At 32.5% G+C, this 22,819-nt stretch overlaps 1 protein-coding gene across 5 annotated transcripts in view; it reads right to left on the reverse strand.

Annotated features, from left to right (window-relative positions):
* Positions 1–22,819, reverse strand: part of LOC145254811 (glycosaminoglycan xylosylkinase-like) — a 795,724-nt gene that overhangs the window by 27,653 nt on the left and 745,252 nt on the right. For all 5 annotated transcript variants that reach the window (XM_080113620.1, XM_080113623.1, XM_080113624.1 and 2 more), the window contains exon 4: positions 346–432. In XM_080113620.1, coding sequence (XP_079969746.1) covers positions 346–432 — 87 coding nt within the window. The remainder of the gene's footprint in view (positions 1–345; positions 433–22,819) is intronic.

The following is a 22,819-nucleotide window of genomic DNA, read 5'->3' on the forward strand; positions in this document are numbered from 1 at the left end:
GAATGAGTGCTTTATGCCAAATTGATAGTCGAATATGGTTAAATTTGTACTCATTTTTTGGCATTAAATACTAATCTCTCTCAATCCCTAACTGCACTTCGGAGAAATACCATAATACTTGTTTCACTACCTTATCATAACAAAGGTCTATACATAATTTCAGCTAGATCAGTCCAGTGGTTTCCAAGAAAACGTGGAACTTAAATATTAATACCTAATTGTGCATCGAACGGATACCATAATACTTAGTCAGCTGCACTTTATCATAAAACTTTGAGAAAAAGTAGAACAGGCAGACACAAACTGAGAAAAACATAATATAAAATTTTGTAAAAATGAACTAACCTGCTTAAATGAAAGGCAGCAATTTCTCCATTGTGCCGATCTTGTCCTGCATATGGCTGACCAGCAATCACTTGATCTCGTTCAAACCTAAAACACAAAATGGATGAGTAAAAAAAGTATAGTTTAGTTTTATGTTTTTGATTTCCTTTTATTTTATTAAGAATAACAGTGGTTGTTTTCTACTATTTGATTATGGGGGTTCGGAGGCTCTGTCGTCTGTTTCCATTATTTCCAAGTATTTAAATTTGTTCTGATCTGTAGTTGTGGTTTTTGACATAGAGCGAGATCTGTCTTTTTTGGGTTTTTCATTTATTTTCTGTTTGGTTAGTGTGAGATTTGATTTTTTTTTTCTTTGCGGAGGGTACAAGGCGATTGTTCTTTTGGTTTTGGGATGTTTTCAGTTTGTGTGGGTTTTTTGTTAGAAGATTGTGTTTTATTTTTGGGATCTGGTGGGTTTTATTTTCAACTGTTTGGTAGTTATTTTCAAGTACAGCTTGAGTTGACAGCAGTTGCTGTAAGGTGACCCTCAATGCCTCAACTGGTTCTTGAAGTGATTTTATGAGGGTAGAGATTTCCTTTAGTTCAATGTTTTCTATTGTTTTTAATTGATTTTTGATTGCACCTGCATATAATTTAGTTGGTTCTGTTGTGGTGACTGTTTCAATAATTTTTCTAGCTTCGGTAAAACTTATGTTTTTGTTCGTTTATTTTTTTTTCTTTGATCCAGTTTTGGCAGAGCGATGAGTATGGTGGATGGTTCTAACCACAGTTTGGGCATTTCCTTGGCATTCTGTTTCCTGATGTTCATTACTGCTACATTTTGGGCATACTGGAGGAGTATTCTTTGAAGTGGCCACATTTTTGGCAGTGATGAAAGTAAAAATAAAATAGATAAACCCCATAATTTATTAAACCATACCTGTTCACACTGAAACACTTATCATAATATTCTGTGGATCTATATTAAAAAACTTTGTTAAACTTTGTGACATATTTCCATTCTATGAAGGTCAGGCACGAACGAACACCCCATAATTTTATTATACCATATTTCTTCAAACTGAAACATAATTATTAAAGTATACTTACGCAGATAGATATGAAAATTTATTAAATTTGTGCCTATTTCTATTCTATGGAGGCCAGGCACGAACGCAGACCCCACAATTTTATTATACCATCCCTATTTAAGTTAAAACATACTTATCAAAGTATTCTCATGTACATCTATAGAAAAAAACAATTTTTTATTTCTATACTTTGTGAACCAGGCGCGAACGCAGACCCCACAATTTTAATGAACCACCGTTCTGCCAGATCAAACATACCCATTCCTGTGTCTCAATACATCTTCTATCATTATATGTAATCAGTTTTTTAAAATAGTCAACCATATAGGAGCATATTCGTGACCAGACACACACACAGCTTTATATTATAGATATAATGTGATTTATTTTAAATGGAAGAAACCTGGAAATGCAAAGGAAACAGAATTACGTATTTTCTTTCTTTCGTTTTTTAATCCTTTCAGGTAAATTGAGAAGCAAGTACCCGTCCATGTCCATTGGATATTTCCATCACTTGTATCAAGTCGTAGCTTTTGTCTAGTTGTAACAATGGCTATCTGTCGACAGGATTCAAAAAACTTTTTCCAATGAAAGAGCTTTTTTTATTTTCTTTACAATAAGAGCAGACACAAACGGACATTCTGAAGGCGATTCAAATATAACCTGCGCACTTACCAAAGCAGATGGATAGAGGCTCTTACAGGGATGTATGGACATTTCTAAAGATGCTACATCAAAGGTGGTTTAACAAATGATTGACAAATGCTCCATACGGAGATGTATGAATACTTCTATGAATGTGATATTAAGCATACTTTTTTCTCTTCTTTTTTAAAGCTAAATAAGGTGTATTGCCACTTGGACATATTTGAGATCATTCATAGCTAATAGATGATTGTGAGAATGAATAGCGAGATGTTTGTTCACATTACATTTAAGCTTCTGCATGTCAGGGAAGCAGGAAACAGCGAGGGGGTTCCAAAGTCTAGCTGTTCAAGGGAAGAAGCTATTAGAGTTGATTTTTCGGCATCTAGGAACTCCAACAGTGAAGAGGTGGGACTTTGCTGCTTGTCGAGAATATGTACGTAGAATGAACAAAAATATATTTTCAATGATTTAGTGATTATCGAGACTTGCAGATGACCGTCTCATGTCGACCATTTTTTTCCAAAATAGGATTTTTAAAAAAATAAAAATTTCTTGACAAATTAATCAAATACACATTTATTTATTAGAAGACGTTGTTTTTTACATAAGATGTTGTTTTTTACATAAGAGTAAGGACCACAGGATCACAGGTTAGGAATCCCATTCCCAAATTTAGCATTAATTCTCCAAGTATAATTAATTTTTGTTTTAGTAGTAAATTATGGTAAATAGGATAAATATTGTAGAGTTCACTTGGACCTTTTCCCTTGTCAAACCTTTTGAAATGTTCAAATTTCTTTCGTACCTATTTCCTAAACTCCTATATGATGTCTCTCAGAAAGTTTACCGTTGGGAATTAAAACGCTGATACAATTCTGCTTCCCTGACACTGTCCGTTATCTTTTGATGTAATTATTGTTTTATTTATTCCGTTTGATATTCTTTAAATCTATTTGACTTTGAAATTAAATCGTAAACGATCTCTAAAACTGAATTTGAATAAAGATGGCACCAGCAACAACAGAAAAAGTAGATAACTAAGGGGGGAAAATGAGATTTTACTCTTTTCGGTGATTACGTATGAACACTAAAAGCATCTATCTATCTATCTATTATATAAAAGAAACTTTGTCTATGAGTCCGTTCCCTATAGACTCAAAAACGGCTTGGTCGATTTTTAAAAAATTCCACATAAAGACACTTTATATGCCTGGCAGTGTTCTTAGATAAGTTTTGTGTTGGAATGTCTTTAATAAGTATTGATAATCAGAATAATCCGATGAAATATGGAACAGGCGATTTTGATTAAAGTTAACACCTTACACAGCCTAACATCACAAATGCATTTGAGAAATTTGGCATGGGTAACATACTCACGCGAAGTTGTTTCATAATTTTATGAGCACAGGTAAAAAAAAAAAGAAAAAAAAAGAATACAGATTGACTGACCTCGACTTTCATTTTGTTTATTTTGTTACCTATTAGGCAGCAACAAAAAGTGGGATTGGGGAAAATAAACATTGCGACCTTGTTTTTAAGTGGTTGATGAATGAGCTCAGGAAGGGTAATGGAGTGAAATGCTAGCAAGATCTGACACAGGATGCGGGAATGAATCCGCGTACATTTTTGCCATTCAAAGACATGAAAATAGAAACAGGGTAGCAGACACACAAACAGAATGTACATCAACCGTTTATTTCCTTGAACAAAAAAAAAATGTACGTTGTTATTCAGAAGAACTATTTTCTCTGAATCCTGAAAATAACTACTGACACGGAATTTTATATGTGCACCATTTTGTTGAAGATTTTATGTGAGTGTACAAGGGTCATCTACATATATAAAAGGCAAAATATGTGTGTGTGTGTGTGTTTGTATGTCTCGCAAAAACTTTTGAGAGGCAACAGATTTTCAGAAGATCGGTACCATTTTGAAGCTCGACCCTTTGGGCGTCAAATATCCAAAAATTGACTAAAAACATTGATTCCTTCACCCTCAATGGGGCACTTTTCTACAGGAAGGGGTAGCAAAAAATCGCTCCTTCATGACAAGTTAGCCATGTATGTACGCGCAAAAGACGTTGCTGAATAGCTACTGCTTATATCATCGTCGTCGTAACGCTCGCACAAAATGTTAACTCTACGACTTCCATTTGACATCATTAAGTGCAGGTACCTGTCAATTCTCTTCTTACTTAAATAAATTCAAACATCTTTAAGTAACTCATTTTCGTTGGCCGAGCGGTTAACGTGCCATGTTTTTTCCACATTTTATTTCCCAACTTCGCCTCAAGGCTTCGGGTTTGATCCTACCAACTTACCAAAACTTTTTACCCCCACCCCCCGGGGTTTTTTTTGATTTAAGAGCACACACACCTCGTGACACCCGGGCAATGCCGGATACCTCCACTAGTCTACAATAAAGAGGGCAAAAATTTGTTTAAATGTATGTATGTATGTATGTATGTCTGCCTAAAACTTTCGATAGAGGCGACTGATTTTCACGAGATCGGTATCATTTTGAAGCTCGACCCTTCGGACGACAAATATCGAAAAATTGGCCAAAAACATTAATTACTTCATCCTCAACTGAGCACTTTTCTACAGGGAGGGGTCGCTTTTTTCGCTGATATTTTCAAAAGTCATCCCCTCTTTTTGATTGACTAGCCTTAATTTTGACATTTGCGATATGGGTTCGAGCCTGCCTGCCTACTACCAATTTTTTTTTTGCTGAACACACACTTCCAAACTCCCGGGTAACGCCGGGCTCCCAGGCTAATTATTTAGAGGAATTATTTTCTCTGAATCCTGAAAATAACTACTGACGCATACTTTTATACCTGAACTATTTCGTTAAAATTGTGTGTGTGTGTGTGTGTGTGTGTGTGTGTACAAGGGTCATTCAATAAATGAGGTAAAAATTGTTTTTCCAGAATCTTTTGGATGAGGATTGATAATTTTGATTATTCGAACGACTGTTTTCATCTTGGATACCACTCTCACAACATTTTTGGCTGATGCGATCCTTAATTTCTTGTTGAACTCGGGAATCTGTACAGCTTTTCGAACTGAATACTTTATTAAACCCAACGTTCTCTCAGTCAAAGCTGGTTAAATGTTTTAAGCAATTCTTTATTATATTCTTTGTATATTGGAACACTAAGAAAATAAGACACACCTAAAGAAGGTTGCATCGGCTGAAACGTTGTGAAAATAGTATCCAAGATGGGAAAAGTAGTCTGAATTATTCATATAATACCTTTTTTTTTTCTTTTGTTCAGAGAATTTTTTTAATTTGAAATCTGGCAGAATTTAGAGTTATTGTTTTAATTTCTCAGAAACAATTATTTTGAATGAATTAAAAACAGTTTTTATTTTGTTTTTTTTGTTGTTTTTTACCTGGGAGTCACCACTTATCAAGGCCCAAAGACCACTTGAGGATAAGGGTTAATGAATGTAAGGTGATAGTGTTGTGATCATTAATGGTGTAAATTGGGTAGACTTTGATTATTTATGGGGACGGCTCAACAAGAACTTGTTTACATTGGATTTGAAGGCTACCATGTTGTATTCAACTGGGAAGCAGGCCAGCGGAGCAGTGTTCCACAGGCGGGTGGTTCTGGCAAAGAAGCTTTGTTCATGGAATCTGCATTTAGATTTAGGCACAGATAGAGTGGAAGGAAACCGTTTATAGTGGTTGTAGCTAGTCGAGTGTTTGTTTTGTGAAAGTTTGGCAAGGGGGAACCATAGATGGAAGTTCATTCGAACACTTGCCATGAAAATAACGATAGAGCAGAGACAGGATCACAACGTATCTTCTGTGAGGAAGTGGTTGTAGGGAAGAGAAAAGGGTATCACCTACTAGATTTTGAAGTTGGTTTTGAACTCTATCAAGGTTCAATAGGGCGTGCCGAGCAGCTCCTGCCCAGATGTGCAAATTACTCGCACTAGAGAGCATCCTATATCTTTACAAAGCCACAATCCAACCATGCATGGGATGCTGTTGCTACATCTGGGATGGTGCATCCACCACTACTAGCCTCTCATTCTTAGACAGTGCCAAATACAAAAAAAAAAAAAAAAACGTTTCAATTCTTATAGGTCCCACACTATCGGGCAAGCTTCAACCTCTGTCCCATCGCCCCAATGTTGGATCCTTGTGCCTGTTTTACAAGTACCTTAATGGAATGTACTCTGACGAACTCACAGCACTTGTGCCCCCTCGATGTATTTTGACTGTTAGATTTTAAAATTCCCTCCCTGCTTCCTTGACTGTACTAATCTGTTGAGCTTTAAATGTTATGTAAACAGACTTCTCGCTCAACTTCCCACAGTTCCCTGTTAAACATGATCCCAAATAGAAGTCCCTCATGTCCAAGTGGCAATATGCTTTGTTTGGAATGAAAAAGAGTAATAATAATAATAATAATAATAATAATGCCCCAAACCAGAAGAGAAGTCTCTCATCAAATTTTGGGTGGCTGATAATTATATGTAGAAATTACAGGACAACGTTTGATGCATATGACGATTTATAATACTGTCTTCAGTTGTTTGTGTTTGTTCATACGTCATGTCACTTCACTCTCACTGTATCCTACATTGTACGCAGCCTTCTTAAACACTTGCATATTTGTTTACCAACAATGCTTCAAGCAAACTGCCCTTGCAAAAACTAATCTTCTTTCTGAGAAACAGTATGGATTTAGGAAATGTCGTTCTACTATAGATATTTTAAGTCATCTCTGAATGCACTGGATAAGGTGGGTGAAGCCCAGGCTGTAGCCCTCGATATATTCACAGCCTTTGACAAAGACTGGCATGAATGAAAGACTGGCTGCTAAAGAAAAATCATGACTGGACGAATACTAAATATAATTAGATCTTTCTTAGACAATGGGATCATCCAGGTTATTATTGATGGACGTTCATCCAAACAGCATAACATTAATGCAGGAGTGCGTCAGGGGTCGATCCTTGAACCACTATTATTCCTGATATTCATCAATGACCTCCTCGAACACCCAGACTCTGAGATGGGTATATTTGTTGATGATATAATGCTCTATAACATGCATGAGGGAAGAACGGATGTACATAAATCCAAGACAATGGTTGAATCCTTAGAAAATGACCTCCAGACTGTAGTTGAATGGGGACGTAAATAGATGGTAACATTTAATGCTAGCAAGACTAAGCAACTCTCCTTTAACAATTACAAGAAGACTCCCCAACCACCGATAACTATGACAAATAACTCCCTACCTGAGAATTTTTCATTCAAGCTCCTCGGCTTACCTTTCACAGGAAATATGAACTGGAATAAATACATTGAAGACATTGTGAAGGCTGTTGCAAGGAAGGTGGACTCCCTCTATCGTGCTAGAAAACTGCCCACACCTGAGAGTACCCTTTACTTCTATAAGGTCACCATTCGCTCATGTATACAGTATTGCTGGTGCATCTACCACTAGTCTCTCCCTCTTGGATAGGGTCCAAAAAAGGGCCTGCAATCTAATAGGTTCCGCTTTGTCTATTACGCTCCAGCCCCTGTCCCATCGCAGCAGTGTTGCATCCCTGTGCCTGTTTTACAAGTATTTTAATGAAATGTGCTCTGATGAACTCATTGTACTTGTGCCCCCTCAACATACATATCCCTGACAAACCTGTTTGGCAACAAAATCACACCCCTTCACTGTTGAGGTCCTAAAATTTCAGAAAGTTTTCTACTCTAATAGCTACTTCCTTAGAACAGCTAGACTTTAGAATTCTCTTCCTGCTACCTGTTTCCCAAACTGTACTGGTATGCAGAAGTTTGAATGTAATGTAAAAAAACGTCTTAATCTTTCTTAGACATAGTTTCAATTAGTAGCCCCTGACGTCCAAGTGGCAATATGCCTTGTTTGGGGTGAAGGTGAGTTAAAAAAATATCTTTTCTTTATATTTTATTTATATACTAGCATATACGTTGCCCGGGTGTTTGGAGGTGTATGTTGAGCAAAAAAAAAAAAAAAAAAAAAAAAAAATGGTCAATTTTTTTAACTTTGACCCCTATTATGACCCCTTAAAATTTATTGTTTTTGGCTGAAATCGAGTTATTAAGTTAGATCCATGTCCAAGGAATCTATATCTAAAATTTCAAGTGTTTAGACCCAAAATTGGCGGAGGAGTTTGGTAGAGTTCTCAACGGTCAAATCGTTGAACTTTGACCCCTTAACAGCTAAATTTCTGGCCGAGAACCAATCACATAGATTTTCCCAAATCTCAGTACCCTGTATATCAAATTTCGAGTCTGTAGACTGAAAATTAACAGAGTTATTGCGAAGAAAAATGTACACAGACACACAGAAAAACAGACAGACAGACACGTTCACTTTTATAGATATACACTAATGGGGCCGGCCATAAAATACACATAAATACGATATTTTAATTTTTCCAGATTTCGCATATATTATTATAGAGTTGGGATTTCAAAAGTAAAAAAAAAAAGTATTTGGGTACCATCAGCTAGAATCGAAACCAAAAGCAAAACTGGAGCATTCAAAGCTGGTGACGTTACCACTGTACTAATATGACACGCATATGAACTGATTAAAAATAAAAATAAACTAAGGTGACTGTACAAAATGTATAACAATTTTTTCAATTTTGAACCCTTTTTGACCCCTTAAAAACTATTTTAACTGGCTAAAGTTCCGTAAAAGAACAGCCCGTAAAAAATTCAATCATCTGAGGGCTAGGTGTATCAGAATTTTTGTAGGAATTTTTGACACCCCTAACACGAAATTGCGAATAAAATATAAAAATCTCGTAATTTCTCTGTTAACAGTGGGTTGTTTATTTTCTGTATGGATTATACTTCCAAAATAAACTATTAAAGTTGTTTTAAAAGTAATAGAAATATTTTTTTTTTCTTTAAAAACAGTAATGAATTTTCCGAACTCAATATTTTTCAATTTTTAAACTTTAAAAATCTATCAAAATTTTTCTATTGATTCTATTTTTACGATATTTTCAGGGTCAATGTGAAATTTTATGTTCTTTCCAATAAACCAAATATAATATTTTAGACAAACGTTTTTTTTTTAATTCAGCCCCCCCCATTTTCAAGTGTCTATTAAAAAGTAAATAATTAATTTACTCACCGAAAAGTAAATAATTAATTTACTCACAAATTGAAGAGAAAAGGTCAATAAATAATATATTCAAATTTAAAACAAAAAAACGTAGTGTTTTTTAGAATTCTACCTGTAAAGTTTAAAGTTTAAAACCTTTTTTTTTTTGACCACGTTATTTGTTTTTTCTTTCTTTTTTTTTAATGGAACATTGGTCCTTACTCCTTTAATTGAAAAAAAATTAGGGCTTGAATTACATTTTTCGAGGAGTTATAGCTTGGAAAGACAGGGGGTCGAATAATTCACGCCTCCCATTTTGAAATGTCTATTAAAAAGTAAATAATTAATTTATGTACCAAAGTCTTATATATCACAAATTGAAGAGAAAGGGTCAATAAATAATATATTCCAATTTAAAACAAAAAAAAGTACTGTTTTTTAGAAATTTACCTGTAAAGTCCGAAGTTTAAAACCTTTTTAAAAAAAAAAACACGTTTTTTTTGTTTTTTTGTTTTTAATGAAACCTTGGTTGGTCCTTGATCCTTTAATTGAAAAAAAAATTAGGGCTTGAATTACATTTTTCGAGGAGTTATAAGCTTGGAAAGATGGGGTGGAATTATTCACTATTTTCACGAAATTTCTGACACACCTATCTGAGGGCCCCAATCACCGCTCTGCGACTTTTAGTTTCGGCGGAGATAGAGTTTGAAAATATGGAGACAGACAGACAGCATTTTATATATTAGATATATCTCTGTGTCTGGACGTAGTAATTCCATATTTATTGATTTATATGTGAAATATCATTTTTAAAAAAATAGATATAAGAAGATTTGTGATTCAAATGTTGTCTTCGGTTATCTGTTTTTTGTTCATCCATTTTACCATCAAGGTATCCCACATTGCTAACAGCTTTCTTGAACACTCGCACATTAATAAACCATAAACTTGACTTTGTTGAACACTCAAATGTATATAAAAAAAAAAAATCATGATTACAGACAGTGTTATTACTTGGTAAGTAACGTTATGCAATCTGTTGAATTTTACTCTGAAATGACCTCATGAGAAAGAAGGTCATCCATGGGAGGAGGTATAAAAAAAAAAAAAAAAAAAAGGAAATTTGATGCTTTTGTGTGTGTGTCAGATACTTTAACGACCACAATCGAGTGGTTTGCAAATGCTGCAGTCTGCACGTGTTTGTAACTCGGATGACGGGCAACAGGCCAAGTGTGTTTAAATAGCCTCAATAAGCGCACAGGTGCTAAGAACGAGAAAAAAAAAGAACGAAAAAAAAAGAGGAAGAGATGTTCTCATGGTACGTCCATTCAATCTGAGCGATGCTATTTCGAACTTGTGAGAAACTTGAAAATGGTTTGATTGCTTTGTTTTACGGCATATTCTACGAATTGTGGAAAATTAAATTAAAAAGTTGGGGGGAGGGGCTACTTAATAGTGAATCTGGCGATTTTTTTTGTTGGGGGGGGGGAAGAAGGTTTTATGCTCCAAGTTCTTTATATCTTAGAATATTTATTCACGGCTTTTAGTTTGGTTGTTCTGTTTTACGACATATCCATCCCTTTTCGGGTTCAGTGAGTTTTTGGCAAAAGTTGTTATGCTCCAAATTTGTTATATTTTTTAAATATTTATTCACGATGTTTAGTTTGGTTGTTTTTTTAGAGAAACATTGTTTTTGCTTTTTGCTTTGCAGAACATGATTGAGTTTTACAAAAAAAAGGGGTGGGAGAAAAGAAAAATATCAATATCTGGTACATTTAAATTAAAAAAAAACGATATCTTCAGATAACCTGATCTCGTAACAAAAATGCGGTTTTACAACAATATTGTGAGGTCTATATGCATGTGCTGACATCGATAAATGAAAAATGAGAAAGCCAACACTTTTATTTATCAAAATTGAATAAATGTGATTTTTTTTTATTTATCTGAGCAAAATACTTTAGCGTTCTATTAAATTAATATTCTGTATGATACATGTCGAATTGGATTCTCCTATTTTCTTATATGTACGTAATAGCTTTCCTGATATTAATATTACCAGTAGTTATATTAATTAAAGCGATTTAATTAAACTTTGAAATGTACGTTTAAGTAGGGAGTACTGTTGCCACATATGGGCAGGAGTTGCTAGAAGCAGCTTATCCTGCCTTGACAGAGTTCAAAATAGACTTCGTAGCCAAGTGGGGGATGCCCTTTTCTCTTCCCTGCAGAAGAGATGTTGCGGGCCTGTCTCTGCTTTATCATAATTAATCATGGCAAGTGCTCGTCTGAGCTCCAATCTATGCCCCCCCCCCCTGTTCCGACTTTTACGAAAAACACTCTAGTTGAAACCACTATCAATAACTTCTCCATTCTTTATCTGTGCATAAACCTAAACGTAGATTCTATGAATAAAGCTTCTTTCTTAGAACTGCACGCCTGTGGAACTCTAGCAGTGTCAGATGTCGCCATTAAAAATAAGTGATAAAAATCTGAATAATTAGACTCACTATCTTTCAAAGCTTATAACTACTTAAAAAATGTAATTTAAACCCTAATTTTTTTTTCAATAAAAGGAGCAAAGACCAAATTTTAAAATAATAAAAAGTTTAATACAAAAATATGCAATACTTTTTTAATCGGTTTTCTTTAAGAAAAGATTTCAAGAAATTCAACGAATTTTAACTTACTCCAATTATAATAAATATATATAAATTCCAAAAAATCACTTACCTATAAAAAATACTAATCAATGGGTGCTTCCATTCTTCATTTATAAGAATTTTTCCATATTTATATTTTATATTCCATGTACTTTTTAAATAAAAGAATTTTTTAAGCAATCATTCGAAAAGACCGCGATTTTCAAATATAACATGTGGTCACAGAGCGGAGTTGCCTTCCTTTCTTCCAATTGACAAGTACGGAGGCTGAAAAGTGCCATAATTAATTATTTCAAAAACGTAAAAACAGCACATTAGACCAAATATGTCTCCCGGTAGTAACTATATAAAGAAACACATTTGAAGTGCTGATATCTGTCTTATCTCTTGCTTTGAATTTCTGACATGTGGTTACTGTCAACAATCAAATTAGTGAAATATGGGTCACCATATTTGAAAAATGATCACATTTCACTCATCAAAGTTTACTTAAAAAAAAAAAACGCCGACAAATTTTCCATTTTTTTTTTTATTCTCTTAAAGAAATATATGAGTTTTTGATTCAAAATATTTTATTTCTTCTTTATGAAATGAATTTTTTTTTCAAAAATCTAAAATAAAATAACATTGAATGAAATAGAAAAAATTGATGTAGGTGTCCAATTTTTACGGGATAATATCTTCAAAATATGAGGTTTCACTAAAAAAAGTCAACATGGTTTTTTTAAAAGAGGGTTTTAAACTTTTGACTTTATATGTAAATTTGCACATAACTATTCTTTTGTTTTTGTTTTAAATTAGATTATTTTATTTATTGATCTTTTATCTTCAATTTGTGATATATAAACCTTAGGTGAGAAAATTATTTTCTTTTTAATAGACATTTCAAAATAGGGGGGGGGGCTGAATTAAAAAAAAAAACGTTTGTCTGGAAAGAGCATACAATTTCACATTAAACCTGAAAATATCTTAAAAATTGAACCAATAGAAAAATTATTATAGATTTTTAAATTGAAACATTGAAAGAAATTTAACTCGTAAAATTCAATTCATTTGTAACTTTGTAAACACTTTTTTTCAAAAATAAAAAATATTTCTATTAGTTTTCTAAAAAATAATAATAGTTTATTTTGGAAGTATATTCCATAAAGAAATTAAACAACCCACTTTAAAAAAAGAAATTATGAGTTTTGTATATTTTATTTGCAGTTTTGTGTTAAGGATGTCAAATATTCCCAAAAAATTCTGACACACCTAGTGGAACTCTGTTCCATTTTCTTGCTTTCCAGCTGACTACAATATGGTCGTCTTCAAGTCCAACGTGAACAAGTTCTTGATGAGCCATCCCCTTAAGTAATGTAATTTACCAAATTTCCACTATTAAAAATGACTTCGTCATGTTCTCTTTGACCACTGTACACTCATTAACCCTTATCCTCGAGTGGACTCCAGGCCTTGATAAGTGGTGACTCCTTTGTAAAAAATTTAAATAAATCAAATGACAACTTCCGGTTACGTGTACGCAGGTGTACATTTACATATTGCAGAAAAGTAGATTATTTTTTAAATAACTTCTTTAAAAAATTAATAATAAACTCTACATAAACGCAAATATATTTGAAGCATTGTTGTCACGTCTGGTGTTATACACGAACAAGGCAAACGTATAACATATTCTTATTATAAATTCCATTTCTCTTTCCTCCGTTTCCCCTTCCCGTCTTCATTTTTCGCCCACCCCACTAGTTTTGTGATAGTAATTAGATGTGTTTGTTGTTTTTAAAACTAAGTCTGGTCATGCTAATAAAAACCATTATGGAAAAGAAAAAAAAAAAAAACCTCTCCACCTTAATCTTTCTGAATTAAAAAAAATAGATCCTCATTTTATTACTTTTTTTTTTTTATAATCGTCTTTGATTTTTTCCCCCCATCTTCTTCTTCTATAATACACATCTCATCTGTCGGTTAGTGTGCATGTATGTATGTATGTATGTATGTATGTATGTATGTTTGTCTGTTTCGCTAAAACTTTCGTCAGCTGCATCGAACCAGGTCGAAACCGGCATCATCTGAAAGAGCGATCCCTCGGTCGCATATGTGAGAATTAGAAAATATGGTCAATTATAATAGAAATAAAGTTTTAAACAAAGTGAGGGTCAGTAAAATTGTGTCTTCCTAAATGACTTCAAAAACTGCGCATACTTTTTTTTTTACAGAATTTCCAACGTTATCGTGCAATTAGTGTTGTGGGCCAGTGGATTAGGAGGTTGACTCGTAAGCTTTAGTTTTGACGTTCGTGTACACGTAACGGTAGTCTTTTTTTGCGTTTAAACAGGTTTGTTTTGTAATTTCGGCAGATAATTATATTAAAACAAAAAACAATTTTCTTATTTCGATTTTTTATTAGAAGTTTAAGCAAACTTAAGGTTAAGTTTGTATTTACAAGAAACAACAATTCCAATCCAAATAAACAAAAAACAAACGAACTTTCTATCATTTACATTTTTTTACATATTTTTTTATTTTTAAACTTTGTATTATTATTTGGTATTTTTTTTTTATCGGCGGTTAATTAAATTAAGATATTTTTTTTCTTATTTCGAGTGTTACGTTTTTGACATCATAACTTCTAATTTCTTTTTTTCTTTTAATAACGCATTAAGTCATAACTAGGGCTATGACAACAGTATATTCTTTTCATTGTGTGTGTATCCGTTGATATCTTATATGCTTTTATATAGAGTGATGTGGTTCTCAGTTGATTAACTGTGCCGGATATATACTCGAGAGTCACAACAATGATAAGAATATGCTGTTTTCAGAGCCCTAGTCATAACTAATCATTTTTATAATGGTTATTTCGGTTAAAACAAATTCTACTTTGTTATTTTTGTTTTCGTTGCAACAGACCGTAACGAGAAATATCTGGTGTGACAAAGCTCATGCTTTGTCACACTTGGGTTGGAAGTAACGAAGAAGAAGCGACACAATTTCCAACCCAAGTGTGACGGAGTATGAAGCAACACTATTTCCAACTCAAGTGTGACAGAGCATGAAGAAACGTTACTTCAAACCCAAGTGTGACAGAGCATGAAGCGATGCTATTTCCAACCCAAGTGTGACAGTATAAAGTAATGCTATTTCCAACCCAAGTGTGACTGAGCAATTTCAACCCAAGTGCGACTGAGCATGAAGTGACACTATTTCCGATTCAAGTATAACGGAGCATGAAGCAATGTTATTTCCAACACTAATGTGACAGAGCATGAAGCGATGTTATTTCCAAACCAAGTGTGACGGAGCATAAAGCAACACTATTTTGCATCCCAGCGTAAGCGACACTATTTCCGACCCAAGTGTGACAGTGCATGAAGCAAAACTATTTCCAACCCAAGTGTGACTGAGCATGAAATGACACTTTTTCCGACCCATGTGTGACAGAGCATAAAGCAATGCTGTTTTGAACCTAAGTGTGACAGAGCATGAAGCGACACTATTTCCAACACAAGTATCACAAAGCATCAAGCAATGTTATTTTGGACCCAAGTGAGACAGAGTATGAAGCGATGCTATTTCCAAACCAGCTGTGACGGGACATGAAGCAACGCTATTTTGAATCTAAGTGTGCTGAAGCATGAAGCGATGCTATTTGCAATCCTAGTGTGACAGAACATAAAGCGACACTATTTTCAACATAAGCGTGACGGAGCATATGCTATTTCCTAGCCTAAGCATGACCGAGGAAAAAAACAATGGCGTTTCGAACCTAAGCACGCTTAGATGTATCTAAATTAAAAGAGGCACACATGCAATGAATATGGACATATCTAAAAATGTTTTTTTTTTTCAAATTTGGGCATGGCAGATCAACGAAATTTAAAAAATTAAAATGTGTTTATTTAGCCCATGCACTTGACAATGAAAATGCCTTTTCCAATGGACAGAACCTCTATGCATTTATGGTAAAAGGTGCCTATTCCATCGATAAAATGTAGCTGTGTATGTAAATGTCAGAATGACCGACCAAAAAAGAATCTCATAGATCACAGGTAAAAAATAAAAATAAAAAAAAATGTTAAAAATCAGAAAGAATTGTAAAAAAAAAAAAAAAAATGCAAAAACAGTTGAAATCTTGAAAAACTTTTATTTTTTACGATCACGATGTAAAAATTCCTTGAAATCATTTCCACCTAATATTAAGTTTTTTTTTTTTTTTCTCCTTTTTTTGTTCAGCTTTGCGAAATAGACATTGGTAGATATCCTGGCAGGATATCTTTTAATAAAACCAGCAGTGAGAAGCCGTACAGTGTTAGATTTGCAAATATGGAGTTTTTAAATCTTATCAATTCAATCAGTTCAACACTTGGAGGAGAGGTTTTCCTTATATACTTTCATGGATAAAAAACCCAAAAAAAAACTATTACAATAGAATGCTACAAAGATGAGTCAGAGACACGACAAAACACATTTCTGTGGATGAATATATCTTGCATGTATTACAGAATATCAGAATAACGTCGGTACCATCGGTTTCTAAATTCAAATAAAAGAGATCTATAATTGGTCACCCTTTGCTGTACTTTCAACCTCTGTTTATGTCTGCTTAATTGGAAAACGGTCTTCTGTAATATATATATATATATATATATATATATATATATATATATATATATATATATATATATATATATATATATTAGCCTGGCAAGGCCACAGGGAAAACAACCAAGCAAAAACATCGAAAGCAGCAAAACTAAAGCTGGCTTGCTAGGACACTATATATATATATATATATATATATATATATATATATATATAAATAATTGCTAATTTGGGCATATTTTATTACTTGAAAATATAGTTTTTTCAACCAATTGTCATAAAATTTTAACCATATAATAGTATTATAATCTTTTAAAAGCTTGCAAATTTCCATGTAGTTTTGGCACATAGAACCAAAGATAGGAACATTTCAATATTTAATTTGTCAATCAGTATAGATATATCCATATTAATTTTATTTATACAAACATTAATGGCTACATATGTGCATACATGTTTCTGTAATCACCCACGTTGGGGGATTACGTCTTCAGGCCAAGAACTACCTTCAAAAGTGACATTTCCACCAAATACATTTTTCTACTTCGTTTATCAAGTTAAAAATACAACCTGGGTGGGAGTCAAAAAAACAAAAAACGGTAAAAGGATGAGTGAGGTCTCTGAAGATGATAAACATCTTTTTTCTTTTCCCCTTCCCCCATGTAACCTAACTTTTGGCTTTTATGACATAGGGTACTTGAGAGTTTAGTTTTCTTGTCTTAGAGTCTGTAAGTTAATAACCTTAGCTATGGTCAACCAAGTACTGACCGGTGCCTTTTTAATCTACCTCCACCCACACATACACGCAACACACACATAACACATCCATACACAGACACTGCCAACACACACAGACACTCATTAATCAATATATTCAAAAGCGAATCCATGCTGAACACTCTTTGTTTTATTTACTGAAACTAGACAATGATTCTGAAACTACATAGAGGATAAAGTAAAAGTTACATTAAGGTAAATAAAAAAATATAAATAAATAAAAATAAAAATAAAATACATAAATAAATAAATAAAAATAAATAAAAAATATAATAAAAAATAAATAAAATAAAAAATAAATAAATAAAAAAATAAAAAATAAAAAAAATAAAAAATAAAAAAATAAATAAGAATAAAGTAAAATTAAATTAAAACAAATAAACCAACAAAATGTGAATAAATATAAAACCGAAAGTTTTCTAAACCCCACATGTACCTATATGCGTGTATCAATACACTTATAAATGTCTAACATTTATCTACACCCGCGCATATATACACACACACATTACAGACATACAGAGACAAATAATAGTATTTTTCTTTACTTATGCAGCGTGGTAACATCTTCGTATATGCAATATTATGCTACCCGACTACAGACGGGTGTACATATATATACATATATATATACATATATATATATATGTATACATACATATACACATATATACACAAACACACACATACATACATACATAAATACATACATATACATATATATATATATATATATACATACATACATATAAACACACACACAACAGACATACATATACATATCAACACATACATACATATATAACATATATATAAACAACATTCGGACATCCATACATTTTTGTAATCTATATTGTTACAACAATTCTATACGAGGCAGCCTATTCTAATAATTCAGAAATATAGGTGTGTATACATACATCTACATACAATAGACACAGAGACACATCCACATACAAACATACACACCGATACATAGATGCAGATATACATATATATATATAAACATACAAACATACATGCATACGTAAAATACACCTATATATCCAAAGTCACACAAATATAGACATATATATATATATACATGCATACATGTACCGTGCCACCAAATGATACATCTAAAGTAGAAACAGACATGAATACACCTACTGTATAAATTCACTTTTTCTATCAAATTCCACATCTCTAGTTATGTTTCATGGCCCCTTCCGCTTGTTACACTTTCTTAAGTTGTAGGTTTTTACCGTAAAAATTGACACTACGTAAAAATTTATATTGAATTCAGCATGAAGTTCATAAGGTTATCCTCATATTTAACAAAGATTCTTTCGATGGTAAGGCAGATATACATAAGATGTATCACGACACAATAATAATATATAATAACATATGACAGAAATCAGAGTATTTAGGTTATATAAACCTAGTATATAAGCTTATATATTGTAGTACTTACCTTCATCTTTGCTTATTCACACTAATACCCTTATTCCTTTCTCTTCCATTCACCCTTCATTCCTTACTTTCTTTCATCTATTTATTTCTTCTATTTTTTTTTTTTTTTTTTTTTTTTTTTATTAATAAATTATTTTTCCTACCTATTTTTTAAACCTAGTTATCTTAAAGACCGAGAAAAATTATTGAATATTAAACAAGAAACTGCTATATCCTGCAAACATTTCAGAATACATGCACTTAAGGAACTCTAAATTAGGATAATGGAACTGCTATAAGTACAACTAACCCCCATCAAATACCCCCCCCACACAAAGAGGATAAGTGAGGTCACAACTATAATCATACCCATATGGGTTACGTAAGTCACTTAATGTTCTACTTCATCGAGCAGTTATGTTATTACTAGCCGAAATAAGTACCTGTATGAAGGTATATTTGAACTAAATGAGTAATAGATCGTTTTGAGTGAAGCCCGTAATAATGTATGCATATGGATAATTTTGGGTGTGTGCATGTATGGATATATGATCTTTATAGACCCGGGTAGGAAAAATAATTTATTAATATAAAAAAAAAAAAAAAAAAAAAAAATAGAAGAAATAAATAGATGAAAGAAAGTAAGGAATGAAGGGTGAATGGAAGAGAAAGGAATAAGGGTATTAGTGTGAATAAGCAAAGATGAAGGTAAGTACTACAATATATAAGCTTATATACTAGGTTTATATAACCTAAATACTCTGATTTCTGTCATATGTTATTATATATTATTATTGTGTCGTGATACATCTTATGTATATCTGCCTTACCATCGAAAGAATCTTTGTTAAATATGAGGATAACCCTATGAACTTCATACTGAATTCAATATAAATTTTTACGTAGTGTCAATTTTTACGGTAAAAACCTACAACTTAAGAAAGTGTAACAAGCGGAAGGGGCCATGAAACATAACTAGAGATGTGGAATTTGATAGAAAAAGTGAATTTATACAGTAGGTGTATTCATGTCTGTTTCTACTTTAGATGTATCATTTGGTGGCACGGTACATGTATGCATGTATATATATATATATATGTCTATATTTGTGTGACTTTGGATATATAGGTGTATTTTACGTATGCATGTATGTTTGTATGTTTATATATATATATGTATATCTGTATCTATGTATCGGTGTGTATGTTTGTATGTGGATGTGTCTCTGTGTCTATTGTATGTAGATGTATGTATACACACCTATATTTCTGAATTATTAGAATAGGCTGCCTCGTATAGAATTGTTGTAACAATATAGATTACAAAAATGTATGGATGTCCGAATGTTGTTTATATATATGTTATATATGTATGTATGTGTTGATATGTATATGTATGTCTGTTGTGTGTGTGTTTATATGTATGTATGTATATATATATATATATATATATGTATATGTATGGTTTTATGTATGTATGTATGTGTGTGTTTGTGTATATATGTGTATATGTATGTATATGTATATATATATGTATATATATGTACACCCGTCTGTAGTCGGGTAGCATAATATTGCATATACGAAGATGTTACCACGCTGCATAAGTAAAGAAAAATACTATTATTTGTCTCTGTATGTCTGTAATGTGTGTGTGTATATATGCGCGGGTGTAGATAAATGTTAGACATTTATAAGTGTATTGATACACGCATATAGGTACATGTGGGGTTTAGAAAACTTTCGGTTTTATATTTATTCACATTTTGTTGGTTTATTTGTTTTAATTTAATTTTACTTTATTCTTATTTATTTTTTTATTTTTTATTTTTTTTATTTTTTATTTTTTTATTTATTTATTTTTTATTTTATTTATTTTTTATTATATTTTTTATTTATTTTTATTTATTTATTTATGTATTTTATTTTTATTTTTATTTATTTATATTTTTTTATTTACCTTAATGTAACTTTTACTTTATCCTCTATGTAGTTTCAGAATCATTGTCTAGTTTCAGTAAATAAAACAAAGAGTGTTCAGCATGGATTCGCTTTTGAATATATTGATTAATGAGTGTCTGTGTGTGTTGGCAGTGTCTGTGTATGGATGTGTTATGTGTGTGTTGCGTGTATGTGTGGGTGGAGGTAGATTAAAAAGGCACCGGTCAGTACTTGGTTGACCATAGCTAAGGTTATTAACTTACAGACTCTAAGACAAGAAAACTAAACTCTCAAGTACCCTATGTCATAAAAAGCCAAAAGTTAGGTTACATGGGGGAAGGGGAAAAGAAAAAAGATGTTTATCATCTTCAGAGACCTCACTCATCCTTTTACCGTTTTTTGTTTTTTTGACTCCCACCCAAGTTGTATTTTTAACTTGATAAACGAAGTAGAAAAATGTATTTGGTGGAAATGTCACTTTTGAAGGTAGTTCTTGGCCTGAAGACGTAATCCCCCAACGTGGGTGATTACAGAAACATGTATGCACATATGTAGCCATTAATGTTTGTATAAATAAAATTAATATACATGCTCTGTTCACTCATTGAGCACTATTTTGGTAGACACGTGTTGTTTCATTGGATGTACTTCTAGGAAACTAAACTCTACTGGCTATATAGATATATCCATATATAGATATACCACTTTTGGGGGGTAATTTTATAAATCTCGGCAACTCCCCATCAGAATTTAACAAATGGAAAGCTAATGACATAAACTGTGCAGTAGGCTATGTGACATTTGCCCTTAAGGTCGCACATTACTCTTTCAAGAATTGGGGCATCTCTTTTCTATATAATTCAATGTAAAATGAGCACCCACTTTATGGTCACCTTGGCTATAAAGTGGATGTTCATTTGACGTTAAATTAATATTGAAAAGTGATCCCCCACTTTATAATTTCTTCATATCATTGAAATTACTCGCTTTCTGGGATTTTAACTGTTGTTTTCGTTTTCAGCAGCCTCAAAAACCTATAATACTGATAGATACTGCACCTTTACCAATATTCAATCATAGTCATTTGTTTTCCAAGTTTTGCATATGAATTACAAAATATCTGATATATCCCCAAAACCTCTGGTCTTGATGGAGGGAAGACTAAAACTTGCAGCTATAGTTTCAAATGATCTGAAATAACAGCAAGGGGAGACTTGATTCTGAATATTTCTCATTTATTATATCTCCCTTTTTTGGTTTTCATACATAAAGTAAATTTACCAGTGTATAAAGATTATTTGATACTGGAGATATTCATAATCGTACCCTATTTCCAAAATTGCACATTCGTGGAACAGTTAGCAAACAGATAAAAATTTGACTGCCCAACGGGTCAATTTTTCAATTTTTACCGCTTTACCAGCTCGTTTTCCAGATGAAAACTGATTAAAAAGATGTCTGAATATCCTACATACCAAATTTCCAGTTTGTAGATGAAAAATTCGTTGAATATATAGGTTGAGAAGTGTCCTCACACACGCACACATTTTCACTTTTATAGATTTATAGATTCATCATTGCATTGCAATAAAGAAGCATCTTAAATCAAATAAAAAAAAAAAATACCATGACTAAAAAAGCCACACTGAAAACAATGGAGACTGAAAACAACCAATCAAATTGTGCCATTTAGTTTTCTCACTAAAGCATACTACAAAACAAAATCTGATTGGCTGCTTTAAGAGACATAAAACGCTTCTCAGCATTTTTATTTGATACTCGAGTCTTAAATCAGATTAGCAGTTGAGGAAAGAGTCAATATTTAACAAACAACGCAAAAACAGAAAATTGTTTTCCTACAAGCAAAAAAAATGAACATAAAAATGTCTGGAAAAAAAAAAAAAAAAAAAAAAAAAAACGCAGAGAAGAAAATTCAACAAAAAAATGTAAGAAAATTTAAAAGAAAATTAAAAAAAAAAAACGTAATAAAATTTAATAGTTGATTTCTGATTACTGTAAAGTGTTGATGCATAAAACAACGTGTTGAGGTAATTTGGCTTCACATTCACAAGCACTCTCTTCAGAGACATACAAATTCATATGCCTTTTCCTGGGGTGAGGAGTCAGTTGAAAAATATTGAATTTCTGCAAAGATTGCTGACTCCAAACTTCCCACTTATAAGGTGAAGAGTTTTAGCTGAAAATTGATGACTTCTCTTCAAG

The sequence above is a fragment of the Euprymna scolopes genome, chromosome 30 (assembly GCF_053919585.1).
Source record: "Euprymna scolopes isolate OS-2025 chromosome 30, ASM5391958v1, whole genome shotgun sequence".
Lineage (NCBI taxonomy): Eukaryota > Metazoa > Mollusca > Cephalopoda > Sepiida > Sepiolidae > Euprymna > Euprymna scolopes.